The sequence below is a fragment of the Eschrichtius robustus genome, chromosome 19, assembly GCF_028021215.1.
Source record: "Eschrichtius robustus isolate mEscRob2 chromosome 19, mEscRob2.pri, whole genome shotgun sequence".
Classification (NCBI taxonomy): domain Eukaryota; kingdom Metazoa; phylum Chordata; class Mammalia; order Artiodactyla; family Eschrichtiidae; genus Eschrichtius; species Eschrichtius robustus.
In genome coordinates, this window is record NC_090842.1 from 34,542,122 (window position 1) to 34,569,167 (window position 27,046).

At 39.3% G+C, this 27,046-nt stretch overlaps 1 protein-coding gene across 4 annotated transcripts in view; it reads right to left on the reverse strand.

Moving 5' to 3' along the window:
- TENT4B (terminal nucleotidyltransferase 4B) overlaps window positions 1–27,046 on the reverse strand; it is a 62,541-nt gene that overhangs the window by 2,646 nt on the left and 32,849 nt on the right. Inside the window, exons 2-11 of one of the 4 annotated variants that reach the window (XM_068528787.1) lie at window positions 13,415–13,538; window positions 11,659–11,705; window positions 10,118–10,238; window positions 8,905–9,012; window positions 6,146–6,274; window positions 5,176–5,389; window positions 3,518–3,644; window positions 3,313–3,416; window positions 3,030–3,076; window positions 1,162–1,326 (exon numbers count right to left, since the gene is read on the reverse strand). In XM_068528787.1, the coding sequence (XP_068384888.1) occupies window positions 1,162–1,326; window positions 3,030–3,076; window positions 3,313–3,416; window positions 3,518–3,644; window positions 5,176–5,389; window positions 6,146–6,274; window positions 8,905–9,012; window positions 10,118–10,238; window positions 11,659–11,705; window positions 13,415–13,538 (1,186 nt within the window). Of the gene's footprint in view, window positions 1–1,161; window positions 1,327–3,029; window positions 3,218–3,312; window positions 3,417–3,517; window positions 3,645–5,175; window positions 5,390–6,145; window positions 6,275–8,904; window positions 9,013–10,117; window positions 10,239–11,658; window positions 11,706–13,414; window positions 13,539–27,046 lie in introns of all 4 variants that reach the window. The other 3 variants (XM_068528786.1, XM_068528789.1, XM_068528788.1) reach the window with 3 other exon arrangements.

Below are 27,046 nucleotides of genomic sequence, written 5' to 3' on the forward strand. Positions count from 1 at the left end.
CTGCAGAGAAGGAAAGCGGTCAAAAAGACATCAGTATTGCAGATTCAACAGAGCGCTTGCTAAGACCTGCCTCGGGGAGCTTTCATAACTAGGAATATGCTGACTTATCTAGCAGGCAGAAAACGATGCTACAGGGGTTAACTCTCTCGGGCTCTAAAACTTTTAAATATCAAAAAACATAGACCACTTCTTCTGTCAAGAAGAAGCCCTGTCTTCTTAACAGAGTATATGGAATGTAAGGCTTTTCTTAAGGAACCTATCAACCAGTACACCACATAACAAATGGCATTACTGGAAGAAGCTGTCAGACATGCAGGTGTGTTGCCAGGTCAGGGGTCACCACAGCTGGCCACTCCTTTCCTGCTATCACGTGTCACTTTAACTGCCATTTCTAAACGAGTCTGTGTTTGGTGCACATGACTATAGGTAAAGTGGATTCTGCGAGTCAAGTCACACATGAGGTGACTGACATAACAGTCAATCTGTACTGCCAAGGGGCCTTCCCCAGGGTCCCTGATGTACTGGGAGAGGGTGTGATGGCCTTAGGCCAGAGTCTAGTACGAAATGACTTCTTCTCCTCATTTTGATTCATTACTCATGATGAATAAAATTTCAGGCAACTGAAAAACTTACAATAGAGTGTCTCTGTGGCCTTTTTAAGTCAAAGCTAAAGCTAATCAGCGGACCATGGCTGACTGCTGTCTGATCATTTCAACACAGGCAACTAGGTATTGAATTTTAAGATAAAAAAGGATATGTTATTCCCAGATGTGCACAACACTGCAATGAGGTCATGCAAAAACTTCACGTGAGTTTACTTCAAGTACAGCTGAAACTTTTTATAACTTGAAGCAATTTTTTTTTATGCTGAATCTGTAATAAGGTGGGTTGGCCGGGACATCTTATAAGGACCAGGTGCTAGATTCCCACAAAGGTTTATGTGACAATGGTGTCTCACAAAGATCCTCAGGACATCCTGTTACTAGAAGCACTGTCATGCTTTGGCACCTCTTAGAACAAAATATGTTTGTTTTTTGACCTAGAAGCTTTCTTTAAACACATAATGTGTATGAATACATATGTATGTATGTATATGCATGTACAAAACTCTAAATATTCTATACTGAATACTAAACAATCAAAAACACAAATTCCACACACCTGGGATTTGTTGGTGCTGTTGGATATGTTAGTGGTCTGGGTGCTCTGCATTTTCCCGCCTGCCTGAGAGGACTCCAAGGACACATCCTGCGACCCTACCCGGTTCCCAGTGGACGGGCGGCAGAGCAGCTGTTTCGGGGTTTTGCACGGTGTCGCATCGGAATCCTAACACAAGTCACATGAATTATAATGTGACACAGTAATAATTTAGACATTCAATATTAAGAAAGGAAAACAACTTCAGCTAAGCACTCTCTGGACTAAGTCTAATAAATATTTGGGAGTTAAAGGAAGCACACTGAGGAATTTATAAAATTAACTGCTTAAGTTTTCTTCCAAACATTTAAAGTGGCTTATTCTATCAGAGGGTTTCTGTTCATTGTTAAATCCACTGCCCACGCCTGACCTTGTTAATCGGCCTTGACGGAGCTCACAGAGGTCCAAGTTTATTTGCATTTTTATTTACAGAAAATGAACCATGGTATAGTGGAACGAGCACGGTAAAGAGTGAGGACCTAGGTCCCAGTCCCTGATTCAATGTCTTCAACCAAATACAAAACAGTCACTTTACAAAGCTCAATCTCTCAGAGTCTGCGATGACAGATCAGTGCTCCCTCCAACCAAACACACCGAGTGGATCAGACTTCCCAGACACACTGGTCTGAGCCCACCTGTTTCTGGGCTGCTCGGGCCATGACTGCTACTCTTTCCTCAGCTCTACCCTTCGCCCTCACACTCTGCCCAGCATTTCAGAGACACATACTCTCAGTCCCTAAGGCTCCCTTCTCGAGGCCGTGTCTGCTTTCGCCCCTCTGTGTCTGTGACATCTAGCTCAGCATTCTGTCCTCCACAGCTCTGCTCTAGGAACCAGAACTGCACACCGGTAGATCCTGCATGTGAGCATTTATGACTCCATTACGATAAATGGTCATCGTCGACAACAAAAAACTACCCCTCTTCCATATTTAGATTATTTTCTGTTATACACTTAATGAAGCCAATAAAGCCCATTTTATTAATAGATCTTGATTTTAAGTAAACTCAGGATAAGACAGAAAGTAGATTAGGGATTTCCAGGGCACAGGGGGAGAGAAGAAATTAGGGACTGCTAATAGGTTTGTTTTTGGGGTGATGGAAATGTCCTGGAATTAGATAGTGGTATAGCTGCACAATATTATAAATATGCTAAAAAAAAAAACGCTGAAGTTGTACATTTCTTAATGGTGAACAAGAGAGTATATATCCCACTTATATAAAATTTTGAAACAGACAAAACTAATCTATGGTATTAGAAAATCGTAACGGTGGTTACCTCTGAGGGTAAGATTGGGAATTTACTTGAAAACATCATGAGGGAACTCTTTGGGGTGATGGTAATAGTCTGTATCTTGTTAGGATTTGGGGTTACACATGTGTATGCATTTGTTAAAATTTAGTAAATGTATAATTAAGATTTCCTTGTACGTTAATTTTATATCAAAAGAAAAAACCGGACAAACACTGAACTGTGGTTAATGATGAGCACACAACAGTACTTGGTGGGAAGTGTGCTAATGTCTGCAATACTTTGAAATGTATCAAAGAATAAGACGAACTGGTGAATGAAGGGACAGCTCTGTGATAAGCCAGTAAAATGTTAATGGTAGAATCTAGTGGTGGTGTATATAGACGTTCACTAAAATCCTTTCACTTTTGGCTGTATGCTTGAAAATTTGAACACCATGTTGAGAGAAAAAGTACAATCATAAAGTTATTAAAATTTCCCAGGGACAAATAAGAAAATGAGCTGGCCTTGGCTCTCTAGATAGAGTTACCCCCAGCAGAACTCCTAAGGGTCTAGGTTTAGAAAACGAGGTCTTCATACTTACGACGTCACTAGAGCTGGACTGTGTAGCAGAAGAGGAAGACACTGGACCTGATGAAGAGTTTGAAGAGTGTTTACTAACAGATTCCGAAGTTTTACTTCTACATTTTCCAAGGGCTTCATTTTCTTCAGATAGATTATTATTACATTTATCTAACTGCTGAGTATCTACTATCAAGGTAACACCATTTCCTGAAAGAGTGGCAAAAGATTGGAAAACGTTTCTTCCCATTAAGCACACACAACACAGAAAAGCCTCTAATACTCAATCGATGAAAAACTCTTACCATTGCATGAAGGCTCAGGCCTATTCTGCAAGCCCCACTGCTTTGATATCCAGTCTCTATATGTGGCAACTTCATCTGTTACTCTAATTATTCTACCTAATATGCTGCAAGTGTTTAAAAAAAAAAGAGGGGAGGTACATTAATTTGAAGATAAGAAGCCACAACCAAGTTTGACCCAATGGGCTGATTTTAGTTAAACTTTTACCTCTCTGTTTCGTTGTTGGGATAGTACTTTGCTATTGGCGACACAGCGTGACTCAGAACAACGTAGGCATAATCAAAGGCCTGTTTCACTTGCATGGCCCCATATGAGCTCCTTCCAACATCATTACCTTTAAAAGAAATATATACATAAGATATTAAAACCTACCGTGGCTTAATATGAACTAGATGTTTGTGAGCCCTCTTCTGGGAGAGCAAGGGCACTCACCATCCTGCTAGAGCTGCACTCAGAATCTGAGCTGTCAGGCGGTCCCACAGCTCCCCAGACTCTATAAACGTGTGCATCACGCATAAATATGTTCTTACGGCATATAAATTGCCTAAATGTCTTCTGGCCCAACAGGACTATCCCATACACAGTCATGCAAATAAAAGAAGTAACTGCCTGTTTTTCCCTAAGAGGGAAACCAAGCTAAATTATAAATACTTATTTTTTGCTTGGTAGGTATACAGACATCTCCTGCACTAAATTATAAGCTCCTAAAAAGCAAGGACCATCTTGCTGAAAAAGCCTTTGTGTCCTTTGTGTAGGGTAGGCTCCCAGTGAACATTTCCTCAATGAATAAACACAGAACTTTCTTTTTTTTTTTTTTTTTTTTTTTGGCCGCACTGTGCGGCATATGGAATCCTAGTTCCCCGACCAGGGATCGAACCTGAGTCCCCTACATTGGAAGCGCGGAGTCTTAACCACTGGACCGCCAGGGAAGTCACCACACAGAACTATTAATGCTTATAAGATGGCTCATCAAGCCAGAAAAGGGCTCCTAGGCAACTACTCTCTCAACTCTCTTTCCTTACTCATTTTCAAGGCCAATACATTAAAGCAAATGACTAAAAGCATTTCCATTGAAGTCCGATAACACGGAATCTAAACATTTTACAATTATATCAGGAAAAAATATTGCCCAGAAAAACTAGGATACAAGCAAGCAAACACAGCGTCATGAAAGCACAGGAGGAATTCATTTTCTGCTCACTTTTAAGCCAACATAAAGCTGGAAAAAGCACAGGGAGACTATGCAAAATTAAAGAGGTAAGAAGGGGTCCAAAGGGAAACTAAACTATCTCTTGGTACCCTTTTTCTCAGGAATTCTGAGACATATGAGCGTGCTCACTCCCTCTAAGGACCTCAAAATCCTCACTTAAAGCGCCAGCTGACAACTGGTTAGAATCAGGAGCAGTGAGGACTCGAGAAAGAAGAAAAATGGCACCAACTGGAGATGCGCAAACCCACCCAAATAGTTAATACCCATTCTCCTTTGCCTTTAAGAGTCGAATGGATTCTACTCCCAACTCAACTCATTTGGAAGTCTGCAATGTGTTTTTCTGCTGTGTGTGTGTGTTTATGTTCATGTGTTTGCTTATAAAATATTTTGAGGAAAAAAATGACTACAATTACAAGTTAATCCTTAATTTTTCATCTGAAGAGAGTTTAAAGTACAATATGATGACTGACAACGCCCTTTTCTTTCTTTTTCTTTTTTTGGCCGCACCGCGAGGCTTGCGGGATCTCAGTTCCCCCGACCAGGGATTGAACCCAGGCCCTCAGCAGTGAAAGCGCGGAGTCCTAACCACTGGACTGCCAGGGAATTCCCAAGGCCTTTTTCTTTGCATGTCCATAGATTTACCTAAGTTCAATACCTGGTTGTAAAGGATCTTCAATATAAAGCATGGATGGCCTGTAGCCATCTAGCATATTTTTCTGTACTTCATCTTTGGCCACATAGGAACCACCATCCTTTATCCGGATGCCAGTCTTTAAATAATTGAAGTGTCGTCCATATAATTCAAAAAATTCTATTAAGAGAACACCATAGTTTGTATTGGGGATGCAAGCATCTTCCCTGGGATGTAACTAAAATGAGAAGAAAAAAAATTATATTGGACTTTCTCTAAATTCAAGGTGAGGATAATAAATGACATTCTAACTTCTATAAACAGTATTATTATAATTTTGGTTTAGCATAGCAGCCAATAAATAGGTCATGGAGTTAGAGCAGGCTAATCGTAATAGTACTTCTGTTATAGACAACCTAAATTAAAGCCCCATGGGTGTCGGGGGACCTGGTGGGGGACAATTTATAAGGCTGAATTTTACAGCTGCCCCAGGATGCTGAGAGCGCGGGCTTGGCCCAACATCAGGGAAGTCATTCTGACTCACCAGCAGAGTCACGCAGTTGGCAACACTGCGCCACATACATACGCTCACTGACGAGATTAAGACTTCTAACTCATCTTAACCAGACAGCAAACCTCAATTCCAGCTAAACTTACAAGAGTAGTTGCTTAGAAGACATTCTTAATTTTGGCATTTGTATTACTATTTACACCTATGGAAACCACACCATGCTTCTGCATGCTAAAATTTGCAGTGAAAAGTCTCAAAAATACTAGAGCACATGGGATTAAAAATTTTAAAAAAATATTCTTCCCTAGGGATTTTAAAGTACTTATTTGCTAAATTATAAAAAGGTACCTAGTTCAAAGGGAAAAGTCATAAGTAATCAAGGGAAGCACTCTAATTAGAGCTTGATTTAAATTTTTTCCAAAATGATTCCCAACTGATTTATTTTAAAAAATGTTTAGTGTACACTAGTATGGTACAACTTACCTGAAGGAAACTTACTGCCATTAAAAAGAGACTATAAGAACCAATTCCACCTGTAAATACTTCATTAAGGTCCCTCTGTAATAAGAACTGTTTCAATACTAATACCAAGTATGGTAATACAGGATATTTCTGGAAAAGAAAATTGTATTTTCAATGAATTCCTACATCAATAATAGCTCTAAGCATTAACAGCATATATGGTCTCTAAGTATAAACTGGTCCTTACATTACAAACTTTGGTGGACATATGTAATATACTTAATTTTCTATTTTAAAAACAAGCTATAAAAAAGTAAGCTATAAGTAATTAAGGATTGTCTCCTCACATCTAAGATCTAAAACATGTAGACGTAAATGACAGCACCCAAGCACTCACTACAGGACAGAAACGCTAGCAATACCTATTTTGTGACACTCATTTATGACCATTACCGAATAATATTCAATTCGGTAAATAGGTAACAGAAACAGTACAGGACAACGTCTCAATTCTTTTTTTTTTTTTTTTGGCCACACCTCCCAGCTTGCAGGATCTTAGTTCCCCGACCAGGGATCGAATCCAGGCCCCATGTAGTGAAAGCGCAGAGTCCTAACCACTGGACCACCAGGGAATTCCCATCTCTTAAAGCACTAAGTCAGTGGGATTTTAAAGGATCACTTCTTGCAGGTGGCACTCCACAGGCAGACCAGGGTCCTTCAGATGATTCTGCAGGGCCCGGGAGCAGGAGCCATCCTGCCTGCTGCTCTCCATGTGGGCAGGTGAACACACAGACCCACCTTCCGTGCTTTACAAAGAAGGGCGAGAGCATCCATGCTGGCAAATATGGACAGTGTGAGTCTGTCTTTCACTCAGGCACACACTCGTTAAGCACTCTCCACAAGCCAGGCCCTAGGCTAGGGACGCTGAGGGGAACAAAGCAGGCACAAACGTCGAGAAAGAAGTCAACAGCCATTACCTAGGGGTGGTAGAATTACTAGTGATTTCCACTCTTTTCTTGACACTTACACTGAAAACAAACTGCTTCCATAAGAAAGAAAAACGTTGATACTTTTGCAAATCATGGCAAAGTAAGCAAGTATGAGAAACAACAAAAATATGGAGAAATAATCATTTTTAAACACTACAGTTGAACTCAGAAATATAGTCTCTTTAAAGAACAACTAGGCAAATTTCCAACAGAATTTTTTCTGCATATATCCTCTGACCCAGAAGTTCCACTTCTGGGAATCTTCCTACAATTTATTAGTGTAAAGAAAGATGTAGGCATGGAAGGATGTTCACCAAGCACTTTTTGTAACAGAAAAAAACCACTGGAAGCAACACCAGGGAAGTGCTACACAAAGCACAATAATCCTGACACGGGACAACCATGTAGTCAGTGAAAAGAATGAAGGAACCCTGACTGTGCTGATACAGAAAAACCCACCAAAATATTAAGTTAAAAAAAAAGTATTAGACATCTTGTACATAGTGTGCTATATTCCTTTTGTTAAAAATTTCAAGAAGAGGATAAACAAGCAAAGAAAAAAAGCTGATGAAGGCACATCCTATGAAGCTGATCTAAGCATATAAGGTATAAGGGTGACTCACTTTTTACTACCCTTTTATACTGGTAAGATTTTTTATCATACGTATTATTCTCAATTTTTAAAAAAGTTTCTTTCTGGTAAAAAGAAACTTTATACACACCCAATACCTCCAAAAGAGTGGGATTACAGATAATATTTCTTTCCTTTTTCTGCTTTTCTATACTCTGCTCATTTATACAAGAATATAATGTTTACCACAGGAGAGTTAAAATTTTTTCTGACATAAAAAGAAAAAGGTGAACCTGAAGAGCTGCTAAAAAAACAAAACATCGTGGGGGCTTCCCTGGTGGCGCAGTGGTTAAGAATCTGCCTGCCAATGCGGGGGACACGGGTTCGAGCCCTGGTCCGGGAAGATCCCACATGCCGCAGAGCAACTAAGCCCGTGCGCCACAACTACTGAGCCTGCACTCTAGAGCCCGCGTGCTGCAACTACTGAGCCCATGCAACACAACTACTGAAGCCCGCGTGCTCTAGGGCCTGTGCTCCTCAACAAGAGAAGCCACTGCAGTGAGAAGCCCGCGTACTGCAACGAAGAGTAGCCCCCGCTCGCCGCAGCTAGAAAAAACCGCATGCAGCAGCGAAGACCCAATGCAGCCAAAAATTAAATAAATGAATAAAATAAATACATTTATTTAAAAAAAAAAACAACATTGTGAATGGAGAGAAATGATATTCTACATAAGCCAAAGCAGTTCACAGTTTTTAGTTTTGGGAGAGAAAAGCTGATGGGTTTAAGCATGTGAAATGTTCTGAAGATGATGTATACAAATTCTGCCCTATCTGGGAAGAAAACAGAATAAGCAGAAACAGACTTAAACCACTTCAAGATAAGATAAGGACACCTGCAGGACCTATCTTACAGGTGACTTGGGGATTAAAATCTAGAAAAGGCTCCCTAGAGAGGGTCTTAATCTGAACTCTTGGAGAGAAGTTCTTCAAAAGCTTCCTCAACCCTTAATTCTTACTTGAGGTCACATTATAAATTACTGATTATTACAAGCAGATTCAAGGAAAGTAAAACCACTCACTGCACAGAAAAGAAGCAATTGTCAGCGATACACATATAAAAATAGTTTAGCCAAGTATATCAGAACACCACCACAACAGAATCTCAAAACACAACTCCATTTCTAATATTTTCACTGAATAAACACTATAAATTCTCTGACCTTGGTAAAATCTTTGATGAGGTCAGCTGCTCTCACACCATTCTGTACATTAAAGCTGATATCAACTTTCACTTCAGTAAAAGAATCTGTTAATTTAATAATAGGTACCTAGAAAGAGAAGACAGGTAAAATTTAAATACTTTAACCAAATTAAATGACAAAATCAGGGGATGGAAGGTTATCAGACTTGAGGTCTTGACCTCCTCACGAGGACATAAAAACACTGAGTATTCTGAACGCTCCGTACCATAGTTGACTTGGCCTTCTAGATATTTTACATTACATATTTAGCATTTAACCTCATGCAATATATTTTGTAATTTCTACTAACTGAGAGTTTTGAAATCGGGTAACAAAAACTTTCTCAACATTAATATACTTTGGAGAACAGTTTCCAACTCAAGAAAATCAAGAATTATGAATGTCAGCCCACAGCACCAAACTGTTTCCAATAAGAAAATTGCTAGATTCTTAAGTCACACACAGTAAGTTGCTGGCCTTTTTGGTCAGTTTTGCAAACAGCCCAAAAAACAACCTAACAAGAGAACTTAAAATGTAAGAATTATTCTCAAATGAAAAATGATAGGATGATTTATATGCGATATCAGGAATTCTTAAAAAAAAAAAAAAAAAGCTCTATTTCTACCATGCATTAGAAAACTCAGGCCAGCAAACTTTGTGTACAGAACTGGATTTCCAAATTAACAGCTTTTAATAAAAAACAATACATGTTGTTTTGCTCTAATAAAACCTAATATGCAAAAATCCAAACTTCTAAAATAGACATATTTATTTCTAATGAGCTTCTGTGAAAATTCTTTAATGTCCATTCCGTTAGTTAAAATATGACTTGATTTACAAAATTTCAATTAATACAATTCTTCAAGGATACAAAATGTGATAGAAAAGCAACAGCTGTGCAACTATAAACTTTATCAGATATCCACATTTTTACTTAACGTTTTTTTATATTAAAAAATCTCTACAGTATTATGTATGATAAATTGAATAATATTTTTTAAAGAAACGTACAGCCAGAATAATTCATTTGTTTCACAAACACAACTTTTTATGTACAAGCACCGTGATCATTAACAAAAGGAAGGAATAATTCACTCACAGTCCAACGGTGCTCACCAAAATTAAGTCTTAATTTTACAAGTTTCATGCATAAGTAACTAGAGAGTTTAAGACGAAATGCTGAAGAACTTACAGTTGCTTTGTCTAGAACTTTCACCGAATCCTCATCTGCAACCTTATGCTTCCGAAGAGCTTCTTCCAGGGTCCAGAGGGGTAGGTTCTCCCACTTCCCAAACACCACAAGATCGATGTCACTGAACACAGAGCACACACAAGAGTTGTTTCAAGAAGTGAGAAACTGTACTTACTTTAACTCATTCAAGCTACAGATAGCAGGTCAGTACAATGGAACTCTATTTCTCACCCTGCCCAGTGAAGACTAAATGTGTTGGTGAGGACTGTTCTTAGAGAAGAAGTGGAAACTGGTGATTTTAACAACCTTCTCCTGGTCATTTCCCGGGGTGATTTTAAAAGAAGTAACACCTCAAAAACACCAGTTAACGTTTCCTGTTCATAAAGGCTTCTGGTACTAAAAAACTTAAGACCTTCCAAGTGAATGAGGTTAACTGATTGTGACTTACATTATTAAGTATAAAAAGCAAGATGCAGGCAGTGTATCTAGTATGCTACCATTTGTGTACAAAAGGAAGAAACACACATTTCCTTTTATATGCATAGAATATCTCTGGAAGGATATGCAAAGAACTGGTAATAGCACTTCCTCCAAGGAGAGAAACTGGGGGAGAGACGTGGGATCCAGACTTTTGATTTTAATTACGTGTGTGCTCTTTTCAAATCTGAGCTAGGTAAATGTAGTACTGTTCATAAAATTTAATTAAATTATTAGAAAGAGTGACTCAGGTTTTGCTGAGGCTCAGAACCTAAATAAGGAAAAATATTAACGGACTCAAAGTTGAATATTTTATGGCTTTTGTAGGCCTAAGACAGCAATGGGAAGAATGGAAATTGCTAGGATCCATCCACTTTAACACATTTTAAGTTTGGGTAAAGTAGACTGAATCAAACTCTAATGAAAAACACGATGGACGCCTATAGTGCACTTGAACATGTGTTAAAAGGGTAAATCTCAGGTTGAGCACTCTTACCACAATAATGACAAAAACATTATGAAATGTTTTTGCTTCGTAAAGACCACAACATTTCAATTCTTAGAGAGCAGGTACTCACTCCTCAAGGAAGTCTTACTAACCCCCAAAATCACCCCCAACACACATGCCCCCACCCCCAGCTATGGGCCAAGACAGCCCTCATTTGAGAAGACCGAAACAAACAGGAGGCCTGAAAAGACCAAGACTTCCCTCAGAGAAGAGTTTGTACCCTGATTTTCTGAATCAGAACACTGGAACAGGAGCTAATAGTATGAGTTCTTAACAAAAAATGAGAGACCTGGCACTCCAGAGAATACAAAGTTCTAGAGCATAATCAGGTGTTTTACCGTAATATTACATTAACATCTGTGATAGTGGGTAAGTTACGGGGTTGAACAGTTCTCTGCAGTGATATTCTACCTCAAGATAATTCAAATAAAATACAGGTAAGTGAATTTTTGTTTCATAAATCTGTTTTTGTTTCAACTCTTACACATTCAACAGTCAAAGCGCATACACTCTAAAAAAATGTACAATCCCTTAAAAGTGCCATAAATGTACTAACCTCGTAGGTAAATACAGGCCAGTTTTAAAACTTCCAAATATCTGGACCTAAAATAGAAAAAAATTGTTATATTAAAATATCAGATGAAAAGCCACCAAGCTATGGAGAAATGCAGGGTCTTGCCACCCTCTACTGGTAATTTTTAGTACTACAAGAGCATTTTTTTTCTAACACCATGCTTTCATGAAGCGGCATCCCGCGGCTTGTAGGCAGACATTCGGAATACAGCTTAAACTTATTAGGTTCAAATATCAAATACGTAGACTTAAATAGAAAACTTTCGAAAGTAATGTTCAGGTCACTAATGTTCCCTGATAATCTAGAGATATAATCACAAATCCTTAACTTTTGTTCTCTCAAAAGGAATCTTCTCATAGATTACTGAATTAGGGTCAGACTACTTCAGTTCCAGGACAAGTGCCAGCCAGTAGGCCATCTCCACAGAGAATGCCAGGCACTGTCATTATAACACCATGCCGTGGCATAAAATCAGGACACATCCTATCTCAAACCACAGAGAACAGCGGAAGACTCAGGCAAATATGTGTCTGCAAGTAATTGCAATAAAGGATGAACAATGAAAAAAGTTCAACTTTTGAGGCGAGATGGACCCAGGAACCTCATCACAGCCTCGTGCTCCTTCATCTGCAAAAAAAATTGTGGATAAAATCCCCCACCTCGGAAGGAGGAGGACTGATTTAGATCAGGGTTTCCCAACTTCAGCACTACTGGCATCCGGGGCAGATAATTCTTCGTGTTGAGGAGTTGCCCTGTGCATCGTGTGACGTTTAGCAACCTCCCTGGCCTCTACTCATTATATGCCAGCCAGGAGCACCTCACCAGTCACGATAATAAAAAACGTCTCTGGCATTGCCAGATGCCTCCTGGGGGAGAAACGTGTCCCCAGTTGAAAGCTGCCAATCTAGATCACATAGGAGAAACAACGTGGCATACAGTGGCTGCTCAATAAAATATTATTAGTGGCCTCCCCTCTTCCCTGTACCTACAGTATCTTATCTGAAGCTTCTTTGTTTTGCCAATTGGACCAGAAAAACTTCCCTGGCTTCACCTTTACCAGCCCATGACGGAGTCTAAAGAAAAGCTATATAACACGATGTACAATGTAATGGATTCTAATAAGTTACTTCTTCGAATGCACAAAATTGTACAACAGACCCTCAAAGGAGCCCTAAAAAGTGAGCGTCAACAATAAGAACCACAAATAAGCAGAGGAAATCTTGGGCAAAAGTTTTGTTCACTGGGTGGGAGCTATACTGGGAGACAAGGAGTGATTAGAAAAAGAGAAGAAAACAACAGTTTCAGGAAAGTAGAACACACGCCTGCATTAGCCTATGAAAACGAATTTCAAATGACATAAGAAATTCCTACTTGACATCTTCATTCAGCTATACACAATTATGTAATGTTCATACTGACAAGCTGGAACAAAATAGTAACAGCGTTTTGATACAGCACATCCAAATAACCCACTACTACAAGGAGGCTTTATTTGTCTTTCTTCTCTTTATAGTAATGATTCCTAAAAATAGTTCGCAGTTAGTAGCTGCTATTCAGTACTGCAAAGAAATAGTTTTAAGTAAGTCATCCAATTCAATGCAAATAATTAGGAAGCCCAAAATTCTAAAGGCTGAAGAAAATTCTTTGCTTTTAAAATTTCATTAGATCACAACTCTACACATGCACATACACAGGGATATTACCACCTAAGCACCCTTCTACCCAGACAGGTACTCACGTCAGCACTGGGCCAGAGCTCCTTAATCACACTCTCGATCCTGTTCACCACCTCCATCCGCATCTTCTCCTCCTCTGGTCTTGGAGACATGTATTCATAAAAATCACTTATTTCTTCATGCAGACTGAAGAAAAAAAGCAGAAAAGTTAATATGAGCAGGGCCAAACTAATGAGAAATCACTAGCTTAAATAATCTTACCTAATTGAGTCTATAAGATAACTCAGCTGATGATATTACATTCATAGATTTCTCCCCTTAATTTTAAAGTTACAATTCATGCTAAAATGGGAACGTACAAAATTTAATCAAAATGCCAAAATAAATAAAACAAGAAATTCCAAATGCCAAGAAGCCTTAATAGAAGTGTACTAGCAGCTCTCACAGCACGTATTACCTGCCTGGGCAGAATATTTGCTGGATGCTGGTGATTTTTAAATTTCTTAAATTTCAAGTGTAAGGCCTGGCCTCTGCCTTTACTCTTCTGATCCAGTAGATATAAACACAAGAAGATACAGAATCTAGGTGACGAAGACAAGCTTCCTGGCAGTGGGGATGACCCTCTAACCCCTCTGTAATCCATTCCTCACAGGAGCAAAACAGCGTGTCTTCCATAACGTTTGCTTAGTGAATTAAGTGTCAAATGAATACGTCAGCCAGTGAATATCAGCAAAGACCTGAAAAGAATGGCTGGCAGACAAGGCTCCATGAAGGAGCTAAGAAGACTTCCAGAGACCGAGAGGTACGAGGCACGCTCAGGGAGCCCCGAGCAAAGGGCACAGCCTGTGGCAGAGTGGGGAGTAAAGGGAGGAGCAGCACCTGATGACAGCAGGCTTTGAACAAAAAGCTAAGAAGTTCAGACCTTCCCCGGTGGTAACGGAACTATTTCAATGTTCCTGAGAGGGACCAGGGAAAGACTGACTTAAAAAATGGAGCATTTTAAGAAGATTCATCTGGCAGTGGTGCAAACAATGGATTGGGAAAGAGACGAGACTGGAGGCGGAGGAATGGCTCATAAATTACTGCAACGGTAGAAGAACTAGCTGAAGGCCTAGGAGGATGGTGGAAGGAAAGAAATGGGCTCCAGGAATGCCACACACACAGACACAACGGTTGGGCCGCAGGGCACGACCAGCAATGGAAAGACAGGAGTGAGGACACCTGCAAGGGCTGAGGCCTGAGGGGCTGGGGGCATCAATGAACAAGATGAAAGGAAAAACTAGGCTGGCTAAGGGGCTGGGTGTAGTCAATTACTACTGCAGAATAGAAGAAAACGAAAATAGCATTCCTTAACAAGCTGGTGCAACTGTGAAGAGCTACCTTTAGGAGGGAAAACGGAATATAAAATGGGAGGAAATCTGCTAAACTTGTGTTGGACGCAGACAAGGTGGGAGGCCCGGCTCCAGGTAGCTGGAGGTAAGCCGGCGTGAGGTTGTATTCGTGGTGTCTCAGTCTAGCACAGCTGTGATGGACCAGGAAGCCAGGAGAAGGGCACTCGTTAAATAGCAATGGGTGCCAAGTGCCAGAGGGGAGCATGCTGGGGGGCAGTGGTAGGCAGTGCAGCCTCGAAGTAACAGAATCTGGAAGGCGGGGTGTGCCCGCAGCGGTAAGCCCATTCAGGTCCAGAGCGGGTACAGGATTCACAGGAAGCTAGAAACACCAGGAGATCCAAAATGGTTTATAAAGAAAGGAAAGAAAAATGTCTAAGTCCCAACCTTCACTGGCTATAACATTTAAAATGTGGCTGAGTAAGCAATCAACAGTTTCTGCCTCTTCTGATGTTTTATTTTTAGACAGAGTCAAAAAAACCTGAGTTCCAGACTCGGGCTCTGCCTGAGGGCAGCTATGTTCTTTCTGAAAAGCGACTGGCACTTTCTGGCCTCGGTGTCCTCAGGCACAACCAAGGGGTTGGCAACAGGGAGCCTTTTCAGCCCCTTAGTTTCAAACCCTGGGCCATTTGGTAAGGAATGATTTATAGCAGCGTTCTGCCTGTTCACTGTGCAATACCACAGAAAAACTGGATTTTAAAACTCCAGGGAGTTCTGCAGGTGGAATCAAGTCTTCCTTGGTATGCTTCTAGGTACCCTAAGATCTTCTGATTTTTTTTTAAGCTTCCCAGGTTTTAATATATTCTCTAAGGTCATCCCCTTTGGCTTCTTAAAGACAACAGCTAAAATGACTAGTCATTACAGAGTTTACAGCTTGCTTTACTCTTCTGCACTTTTGGCAGGGATGAGGACCACAAATAAACAACAAAATAAATGGACTTCTTATCTAACTGGATCATTCGCTATGTATCAGAGTTTATTTGTGGTTCGAAAGCACATCACTGTAGAATACTTCCATTTTAACCAATGGAAAAAACCTCCTAAATTTGATTGTTATCTATTCTACAAAGGCCCACTTACACATTTTCTAATTCAAATACAGGCAAAAAATATTTAGCCTGTCTTCCAGTTAATCTTCAAGTCATACGAAACTAAGTAAGAATTCATCCTCTAAACACTACCGAGTGCCTATGTTCAGGACATTACAAGGAAAAAGGCTAGTCACACATGATCCTTGCCCTGGGTAGTTTCCATCTAATGATGAAAAGAAATACTCATTTGAAGTAGTTTTGTGATGTGTAATATATATATTTTCTGCACTGTTCCACCACAGGCAGGTTGCAGATGAACAGGAGTGCTTTCCAATGATGATAGCTTCGGGAAATGGAAAGGGGTTGCCTTGCAAGGTAGTAAGGTCCCCGTCACTACAAGTATAAATAAAAAAGCTAGATGACCATGAAGCAAACAAAGGTCTTATAAGAGATTTCTGAACTTGGTAAAAAGTGGAGAAGATTCTAAAATTCCTGTTTATCACTAGGCTTTTAGGTTTCTAATTAGCACATTAATTTGGAGACAAGGCATTACAGTTTTACATGACAAATCCTTAAATCAAGACTACCCTAAACTTTAAAAATCCATGGAACCATCTTCCCATTTAGGAAAATATGGTTCTACAGCTTATCTGTAGATTTGCATTTGCCATATTGGAAGGGGGAAAGAGGAATAAAGGAAAAAGGGAGGGCTATTAAAACAAAAACGTACTGGAACAGTAAGAACAAGGGAACCCATCTCAAGCCTGCCAGGGTCATCTCCTTACCCACCCCAAACACAAGCATCACTACCTATATCTCGTCTATATTTAACTAGCTACTTGTAAAATGCTTAAAGAACTAAGTGAGAAATGTTGGTATATTTAGGAAATAAATTTCCAGTAAAGATTTTTAAATAATTCTGAGGGGCTCTATCCCTGTGGACTGCATAATTTTACTGGCATGGTGCCATGTATATCTAGGGGCTTCAAAAATCCTGAAGGAAGTGAATCCCATTTTTGGAGTAACTACTACATGCCTGGCACACTTCTGAGTGACATGATGACCTAATAGAGGCTGGAAACTAGAGAAATTTTGCAAGTTTGCTTTCACATATTAATGCAACTTTATGCCTCTGAAATCAACGACTCAGAGAAAACTTTAGTTTCTCCCACATCTGGGTCAAAACTCAATATGATTAATTAGTAAATATTGCTGCATGCTACATACGCAGCCTTACAGTTTCTCATCTTAAATTATAAAATACAACTCTCCTGTGATCAAAATTCCTGAGTGATCAAAATACAGTGCCCTCTATCAGGATATCAATGTTTTCTTTTTAAAAGATAAAGTGAGCAAGAAAGCACACCCACTCCCTGTTTTTAAAGGAAAAGTACATAATATAAAAGCAATATGATAAAGTAGGTGCTACTATACAACTGGAGAGGATACCACCCCCCCAAAAAAACACAAGAAAACAGAATCAAAATTAATTTGCTGGGGTAAAATTTATGTTAATCTCAAAATTAATGATAATACAAAAATTTAAAGTGACAAGGAAGAAATAACAACAAAAAATAGCTTCTGTATTTTAAAAAGTACAACCCCACAGATAATTTAGGTCAAAACAGAGACATGGAAAAAAAAAATTGCTTCTGCTCTGAGAAAAGTTCCACCAGGGAGAAATGTTAGCCTTTCAAAATGGCCCTCAAAGGCTCAGTTTCTCTTGCTATCAAAGGGAAGAACTGCTTCACACCCTTTCAGCTGGGTTGCCCAGAGTGGCGGTGTGAGTCTCTTAGGAACTTCTGTACCCTCAAAACCAGAGGCAACATGGCAGTCTCCCTGATGCCTCCAGGCCAAGGCAGGCAGATCACCCACTGCTGGCCCCTCTGCTCAACACTGCCCCCTGCAGTTCAGCCAAAATCTGTTCAGGGGTAACCCTGCTTCCTGAGGGACACCTGCCCAGCTTGCAATGTGCCTGAGAATACTGCCACATCAAGGTCAAGCTTTCCAGTTTCCATAACTGAAGTCCTCATTAATTATAACTTCACACTTACATGAAGGCATTGACAAAGTTCTATTCAATTACTGTCAATTACTCCCCACCCCAAATTTTAAGATTAATAATAACCAGTTTTGACAAGGACATATGGAAAAGGCACTCACATGCTGTGTGTAAAAATATAAATTACTACAACCTCTCCAGAGGTTGTTGTATTAATTAGTGATAAATAATGTTTATATAAATAATTTTTTAAATCCCATTATTTCATTAAAATCAGGATCTGGAAGAGTGTCTTATCTGCAGTCCCATGTTTATTTACTGCAGCATTATTCACAATAGCCAAGATATGGAAACAACCCAAATGTACATTGACAGATGAACAGATAAAGAAAACATGGTCTATACCTATAATGACATATTATTCATATTCAGCCTTAAAAAAGGAAATCTTGCCATTTGCAACATAGACAAACCTGAAGGACATTATGCTAAGAAAAATAAGCCAATCGGAGAAAGACACATACTGCATGATTCCACTTATATGCAATATTTAAAACAAACTCAGAGAAGCAGAGAACAGAATGGGGTAGATGCCAGGGGCTGGCATGGGGGTGTGGGTGGGGAGTTGTTCAATGGGTATAAAGTTTCAGTTAAACAAGATGAATAAGTTCTATAGATATGCTATACAACACAGCGTCTGTAGTTAACAATACCGTGTTATGCACTTAAAAATTTGTTAAGAGGGTAGATTTCATGTTGTATTCTTACCACAAAACAAGGGAGGGGACACAAGGAAACTTTTGCAGGTGCTGGATATATCTATTACCTTGATTGTACTGATGGTTTCATGGGAGTATGCATATGTCCAAACTCATCAAGTTGAATATCTGCATGAAATATGTGCAGTTTTTTGTAAAGCTGTTTAAAAACAAATCCCCTTCTTTTCACCCTTCAGAAATACTTCGATGAGGGAACAAGGATATTCACCACAGCGTGATTTAGGATACTAAATAATTGAGAAACAGCCTCGATGTCCATCAATGGGATCCAATTAAATAATCATAGGAGTACTCATTGACCTTCCCTTGAACTATAGCCAATAACCCATTAAAAAGAATGATGAAGAGCTATATGAGCTGAGAGAGAAAGATCTAAGATTTGTTATGTTTAAAAGAAAGGATCCCTTTCATGTACGTTAAAAAGACACACACATGGACTTCCCCGGTGGTCCAGTGGGTAAGACTCCACGCTCCCAATGCAGGGGGCCCAGGTTCGATGCCTGGTCAGGGAACGAGATCCCTCATGCCGCAACGAAGATCCCGCGCGCCGCAGCTAAGACCCGGCACAACCAAATAAATAAATAAAATAAATTTTAAAAAATAAAATAAAAAACTAAAAACACACACACAAAGAGAGAGAGTCACAATATGTTTCTATTTGCATTACAAGTTTTCTGGAAGGAGAACAGTTAACAGGGATGACTGTAGGGACAGGGCATGGCAGGAGAGGTGGGGACACTTTAGTTTTTTATTTCATATCACTCTGTATAATCTTATAATTTTTTTTAAACCACTAGTGTTTATTTGTTTGTCTGCTTTTCTAACAGGAATCATCATTATCTGTTTGGAGAGATTACAGGTCACTTATCTTCTTTATATTTTTCCATGTGAAAAATACACGTGTATGTGTATTTCCCCAAAGCTTCGCCCCACAGAACATGGTCTATATACCATACTGTTTATGGTGATTAAACCTGGTGAGTGAATTTGGGGGTGGGAAGAGACTCACTTTTTTTAAAAGTATACACTGATATATATAGTCTATCATTTAAAATGCATACATGTTAATTACCATTGTATATTTTTATAACAAGATCTTTATAACAAGGAAAAATATTAAAGAAAATTAACACTTAAAGGAAAAAGATTCAACTTACTCTAATAATCGAGCTTTGCAGACCAAAAGGCTACACACCAGGCAGCTGGAAGACTTGAGCAGAGAGGGACCCCAAAGCCGGGCACGCAGCAACTGACACATGACACACTTGGGAAGTTACTGCATGCATGATGCAGTGAGTGTAGTAGTAAGTTTCTGCTGCTGTCTGACTCACCCCTTCTAGGGACTTAAATGTGTGGGTATATGCAAGACAAATTTCTGGAAGAATACATAAAAGCTGCTCGCAGTGGTTTCCTCTGGGGGGAGGGGGTGGGACTGAGGTCTGAGGTATAGGGATTTATATAGCCTTTTGTACAGTCTGATTCTTTTCCAAATGCAAGTAGGCACCAAGAGAAGTGAATAACAGCAAGCCCTGGGGCAGTCCCTAGCGCAGTCTGAGTGACATCTTCAGGAGGCTCTAGAATTTGATTTTTACAAAGAAATTGTCACACACACACACACACACACACACACACACACACACACACACACGTCCTATATTTCCAGCTGCCGGCTAGACTTCTCTACCTAGATGTCACCTCAAACTCAGTTCAAAATGAAATTCCTTGTCTTTTTCCAAAACCTAGCCTTCCTGCTTGCATTTTCTTCCCTGAGTTATTGTTTCCCCAAAATGGAAACCAAACTGGTCTCCCTGCCCCTAGCTTTTCCCTTCTCTGGGCCATCTTCCACGTGATCACCCTTCCTCAAGCTATCTGTGTCATTTCCTGATGCCTCTTCCCCCCAGTATAGCCACAAAGAACTGTGCTGGAACACGCCAGGCCTCTTCAAGAGCCCCGCCCTTGCACAGGCAGGACCTGTGCCTGGAACACCTTCTTACGCAGCCTTTGAGAGCTCAGCTAGCACCTCCTCAGTCAAGTCCCCAGATGCAGTATTACTTTAGCTCCTCCTCAGTGCTCCTGCCCAGCAGTCAATCCAAGCGAGTTCAGAGCAAATGCCCTGCTCACGGCCTCCCTGCTCCGACTCGACTCTCCGATTCAGCTCTGTGTCCCCAGACCCAGGACGCAGTACAGAAAAGCACTTCTCGAGGAAGGGACCCTCAGCTGACATATGTACATCTACCCACACCCACGTCCACATGTCATAAAACTTCATGTCAGGCATAGAAGATAAGAGTTTGATTTTGGGCGCTAAATATAGGAGTTTACACAAATAGGAAACACACTTACATACTAAAACACTTGAGAGAGAGTGTGAAAGGGATTTCCTGTCAGGAGACAGAGCAGGGCTTTGGTTCATGTCTCTTAGCCATTTGCCCCCAGACCTATCTGAAGAGGTGAGACGTTCTTCCCTCAAAAAAGCATTAGGAAAAAGTTGCCTTCAAGTAGAAACAAATGCCAAAGGCATTTATAACCAGAGGAACATGAAGCTTCTTTCTTCACAGCTCTATCTCACCATAATTCACTTCCAATATTTTAAAATCAAATTGGCAGTCTTACACTTCAAATAGGGACAACTCAGTTGAGAATTTAACAGTGAGAAGACATGGTATTCGAGGGTCATGTTATCCACAAAAAACAAAACTAACGCAATAAAACCCAAATTTGACAGATTTTTGGCAGTACAATTATATTTAAACACATACATCAGGATCTGAGACTAAGAATACCAGCTTTTATTTTGGTTGTAATCAAGACAAAAAACAGTAATATATAAAAGCACTAAAGATAAGCAATTTAAAAAACCCTGAAGTTATAATAAAAATAACTGAACCTGGGGCTTCCCTGGTGGTCCAGTGGTTAAGACTCCCCTGCTTCCAATGCAGGGGGCGCAGGTTTGATCCCTGGTCGGGGAACTAAGATGCCACATGCCACGTGCGTGGCGTGGAAAGGAAAGAAAGGAAAGAAAGGGAGGGAGAGAGGGAGAGAGGGAGAGAGGGAGAGAGAGAAAGAGAGAAAGAAGGGAAAAAAGGAAGAAAGAAATGTGTCTCAAACTGGCCCTGTAGATACTTCTTCCAAGTCCATACGTTCTCTATGAGAATTTTTAAATTGTGTGCTTTCACTTCAATGTTACTCTAATAACATTAGCATGAGCTTGTTCTGGATCATCCAGATGCTTCTCTGGAAACAGAGAGCCGCCCAGGGATTCCCCCAGCCCACATGTGCTGTTGTGTTTACCATCAAGCTAAGGCCAAAGAATAGGATTTTAATTGGTCTGTACTAACAGTCAAGAACAGGGTAAGACCTGATACATGTATCACACATATATGCCAAGTAAAGGTCAAATGGCACCCCTGAACATTTCTACAGTTTTCAGAATAGAGAAGAATGATGAGAGAACTGAGCTGTCACATGGCAAGGTACTAAAGGCATTTCCAGTGCATTCCCAACACCACAGCAGGCAATATCATATTTACATTGAGAGTAGCAATTTGATTTGCGTAAAACATCGTCTGTCCCATAAATTAATTTTAATTTTATTGATTCTGTCATTTTATCTATATTTAACTGGTTGTTTTGTTTCTGTAACCTTTTTTAAGCATAAGAAATTTATCCTTGTGTGCATTCTTACATTATAATAAAAATAACTCAAGCTAGGGTGCCAAGAGCAGTCGATGGGGAAAGGACAGTCTTTTCAACAAATGGTGCTGGGGAAATTGGATATCCACACACAAAAGAATGAAATTGTACTCTTTCCTTACACCATATACAAAAATTAACTCAGAATGGATTAAAGACCTAAACTTCAGAGCTAAAACTATAAAATTCTTAGAAGAAACGCTGGAGAGTCATGACAGTGAATTTGGCAATGACTTCTTGGCTATAAAACCAAAAGCACAGGCAACAAAAGAAAAAATAGATAAATCAGACTTCATCAAAATTGAAAACTTATGTACATCAAAGGACACTATTAAGAGAGTGAAAAGACAACCAACAGAATGGGAGAAAATATTTTCAAATCATATATCTGATAAGGGATTAATATCCAAAATATACAAAGAACTCCTACAATTCAACAACAAAATCAAATCCCAATTCAAAAATGGACAAAGGACTTGAATGGACATTTCTCCAAAGAAGATCTATGGATGACCAATAAGCACATGAAAAGATACTCAACATCAATAGTCATTAGAGAAATGCAAATCAGTACCATCAGATTATTTCAACCCATTAGGATGGCTATTAGCAAATAAACAGAAATTAACAAGTGTTGGTGAGATGTGGAAAAATCAGAACCCTCCTGCATTGCTGGTGGGAATATAAAATGATTAGCTCAGGTGGAAAACTGTGGCAGTTCCTTAAAAAGTAGAATTACCATATGATCCAGCAATTCCACTCCTAGGTATAAACCCAGAAGAATTGAAAGCAGAAACTCAAGATACTTATACACCAATGTTCATAGCATTATTCACAATAGCCAAAAGGTGGAAACAAACCAAATGTCCATCAACAGATGAAAGGATAAACAAAATGTGGAATATTAGTTGGCATTAAAAACGAAGGATATTTTGATATATGTTATAACATGCATGTTAAGAACATTATGCTAAGTGAAACAATAAGCCAGACACAAAAGGACAAATATTGCATGATTCCATTTATATGAAGTACCTAGAATAGGCAAATTCAGAGGGGAAGCAGAACAGAGGTTAGTTACCAGGGGCTGGAGGGGAGGGGGGAATGGGGAGTGACAGTTTAATGGGTAGATAGTTTCTTCTTGGAATGACGAAAAATTCTGGAAACTGATAGTGGTGACGGTTGGACAATGATGTGAATGTACTTAATGCCACTGAATTGTATACTTAACAATGGTAAATTTTATGTTATGTATATTTTGTCACAATAAGAAAAACTTAAGCTAACGCTGGATATCTGCCAAAAATATTTTATGAAGATCTTAATTTGAGAAACACTGCTACAGAGTTAGAATTAAAAATTAAACCATTTATGTAATGTTTAAAAATATAGACACCAATGGTATATATTGCTATGGGTGTAAACATAGAAGCATAAAAACATCAGCCTTGCAAGAGTGGTTACCTCTGGGAAAGGAGGGAGGTAAATGGGTGGTATGCCAAACAGTGTTCAAGTGTATCTGAAAAGTGATATTCCTTATGTAAAGGAAAAAAAGAAAAAAAAAATGGAAGAAAAGAAGGCAAGGAGGGAGGGAAAAAAAGGGAAAAAGTCAAATTTGTTAAATCCAGATGGTGGGTACTCAGGGGTTCGTTGTTATTCTGTATCCTCTCCACATGTTTGAAATAGTTAATAATAAAAATTTGAAATGACTAAGAATCAAAAGTTTACATAATAAGGAATTAAAACTTCCTTTAGCCATTCTACACAATGAATGAGCAGACAGCCCAGACACAGGCCATGTTCCCAATTTACCATCAAGAGCACCTTCTACTTCCCATCTTCCCCTCTCCACATAGATCTAAGCTGCCATCAACAAGCAGTCAGAGTTGTCAATCAGCATTCACTAGCCAGACTTTTCTATCTCTCACTCTGAGACCATAATTGGTCTTACAATTTTTGCTTGCCTCCAAAATTGCAAGTTAAAAAAACACTAATTCCCATTAGAATTAATGTAAAAACTGCAGCATTTCTATATACAATTAAATTCATACCAGGCTAGTAATACAGTTACGATTGGTTCATAATTACTTACTGCAGGTAACTGAAAATTGTCAATAAAAGGCAAAAATTCCCAAATAAGCCAGAACTTGGAAGCAACTGCAACTTGGAGCTTTGCTACTTTGCCAGTTATATCAAAACTGTACAAATAAGATCAGGGTAGAAATAACCCTAGAGCCATTCATAGTCATTCTTTTTCTCTCTCCCTCTCCCTCTCCCTCTCTCTCTCTCTCTCTCACACACACACACACACAAAACACACAATTAGATCTTTTTTTTTTCTTTTAGCCAAAACACTATTTCCATGTAAGTATGGGAGATGTAAAAGTACACCAGGCTCAAAATGACACTAAGAACCAAAAGAGGGAACACTCCTAGGTATCTATCCAAGGGAAATGAAAACGTATACCCACGCAAAAGCTGTTCGTAACAGCATTATTCACAATAGCAAAAAAGTGGAAACAATCCAAGTGTCCATCAATTGATGAATGGATAAACAGAATGTGGACACACTGAAATGTTATCCAGCCACATAAAGGAATGATACATACTACAACATGGATGAACCTTAAAAACATGCTAAGTGAAAGAAGGCACACACAAAAGGACACCTATGCTATATAATTCCATTTATATGAAATGTCCAAAATAAGTAAATCCGTAGAGACAGAAAGTAACTGCTAGTGGATATGAGGTTTGTTTTGGGGGTGATGAAAATATTCTAAAACTTATTCTGATGATAGCTGTACAACTCTGTGAATATACTAAAAAACATCTGAACTGTACATATCTCAATGAGGCTATTACTGGGAAAAAAGAAAAAGAAAGGACAAGCTGCCATTACAGACCCCAAAAGATTCTGCCTTAACTTGTATGTTACCACAAAGCAAAATAAGAGGAATAGGAGAGTCTATAAGTCAATAGAAAGAAGACTTGTATATCCAGGTAGTAAATGACTTAACACAAACCCAAAACAAAACAACTTGACATTTTACTTAGCACATGGACCACGGTAACAGGCAAATTGTTATGCTTTTTGAAATACTGAAAGACCCAAAAAGGACCTAGGGATCCCAGGGTCAACATGTATCTAAGGCATTCAGAACTTTTAACGCAATATCAATCTAATTCGAGAGTCCCAATAGCTCCTCCACATGTCATTAGAGAGTCCATGAACCTGCGCCTGCCCACCTCAGCTCCCTCCTGGGCACTGCTGGTTTCACAGGATAATCCTCAAGCATCCACAGAAAGTCAAAAACAAAAAAACTAAAACAAAAACTCTTTTCACCATTAACTTCCCTAACAATGAGCATATATTATATGTCCTTAAATTTACCATTACTTAGGGAGTCTTGTCTCATTTTATGGAAAGTTATATAAATCTGAATAACTCTTTGACATTCTCCATTGGAAGACACAACCACCCATTTCTGGAACTGCTGAATCCCTCATGTAATTACCTCTTTCCTGGGCATATGATCTTCTGGTCAAGGACAAACTGCCAATGTTCTAATTCAGTGGTGCCAAGTTCACTATTACCTCACTTTCAGATAAGAAAGTGATACGCGTGAGAAAAATCAGAACATTAACACACTAGAAACTTCAAAGTAGAATAATAATACAGCCAACACATTTACACGTACCTCAACAAACAAACACACACACCAACAAACCCATGGGGCAAAAATCTCACAACCACTATTCCATGACAAAAATAAGTAAACGGATAAAGCCCAAATCTACTTGGGGGTAGGAGCCTGGGAGCTTTCAGAAAAGTGGTAACAGTTTCCCTCATTCACCGTTAACCTTCACAGTCTTTCTAACACATGAGACCAGCAATTTTACCTTGAGGAACACAGATGGAGAAACTGGCTCAAAAGTAAACAAAAAAAAAAAAAAAAGTAAACAACAGGGCTTCCCTGGTGGCGCAGTGGTTGAGAATCTGCCTGCTAATGCAGGGGACGCGGGTTCGAGCCCTGGTCTGGGAGGATCCCACATGCCGCGGAGCAGCTGGGCCCGTGAGCCACAATTACTGAGCCTGCGCGTCTGGAGCCTGTGCTCCGCAACAAGAGAGGCCGCGATAGTGAGGGGCCCGCGCACCGTGATGAAGAGTGGCCCCCGCTTGCCACAGCTAGAGAAAGCCCTAGCACAGAAACGAAGACCCAACATAGCAATCAATCAATCAATCAATTAATCAATAAAAAAATAAATCTTTAAAAAAAAAAAAAGTAAACAACACTTATAAGTATGTTTCTCATGCTTTATTCACCACAGAAAATAAAAAGCAACTTAGATGTCCAACAACAGGGGCGTGCTTTAGTAAACCCTGGTATAGTCATGTAGGAAAATATGTTCTACCTTCCCCAAAAAACACTGCATCGTAGACTATGTAAATACATGGAAAAGACCATGCAAAATGTAAACTAGGAGAAGCAGTAAGATCTTTCAAGTAGAAGAAAATTGTATTTTTTTAAATGGATCTTTTACAATGACACAAATAAGAGTTTATGGAGACTAATGTTAGTCGATAATTTTTAATGAAGAGCTTCTTTGAAATGGTATATTTGTTGTTATTTTACAGTCAAGTTGATCAAATATACAATAAAAATTATTGAATATACAACGTAAAGTTTCTAACACTATTATGAAAGGCAAGCACCAAAGAAAATGCAGAACTCATCAAATTCTCTTGATATTTCTTGCTGTTTTGACACAATTATTCTGGCTACCATTATCTGTTAAT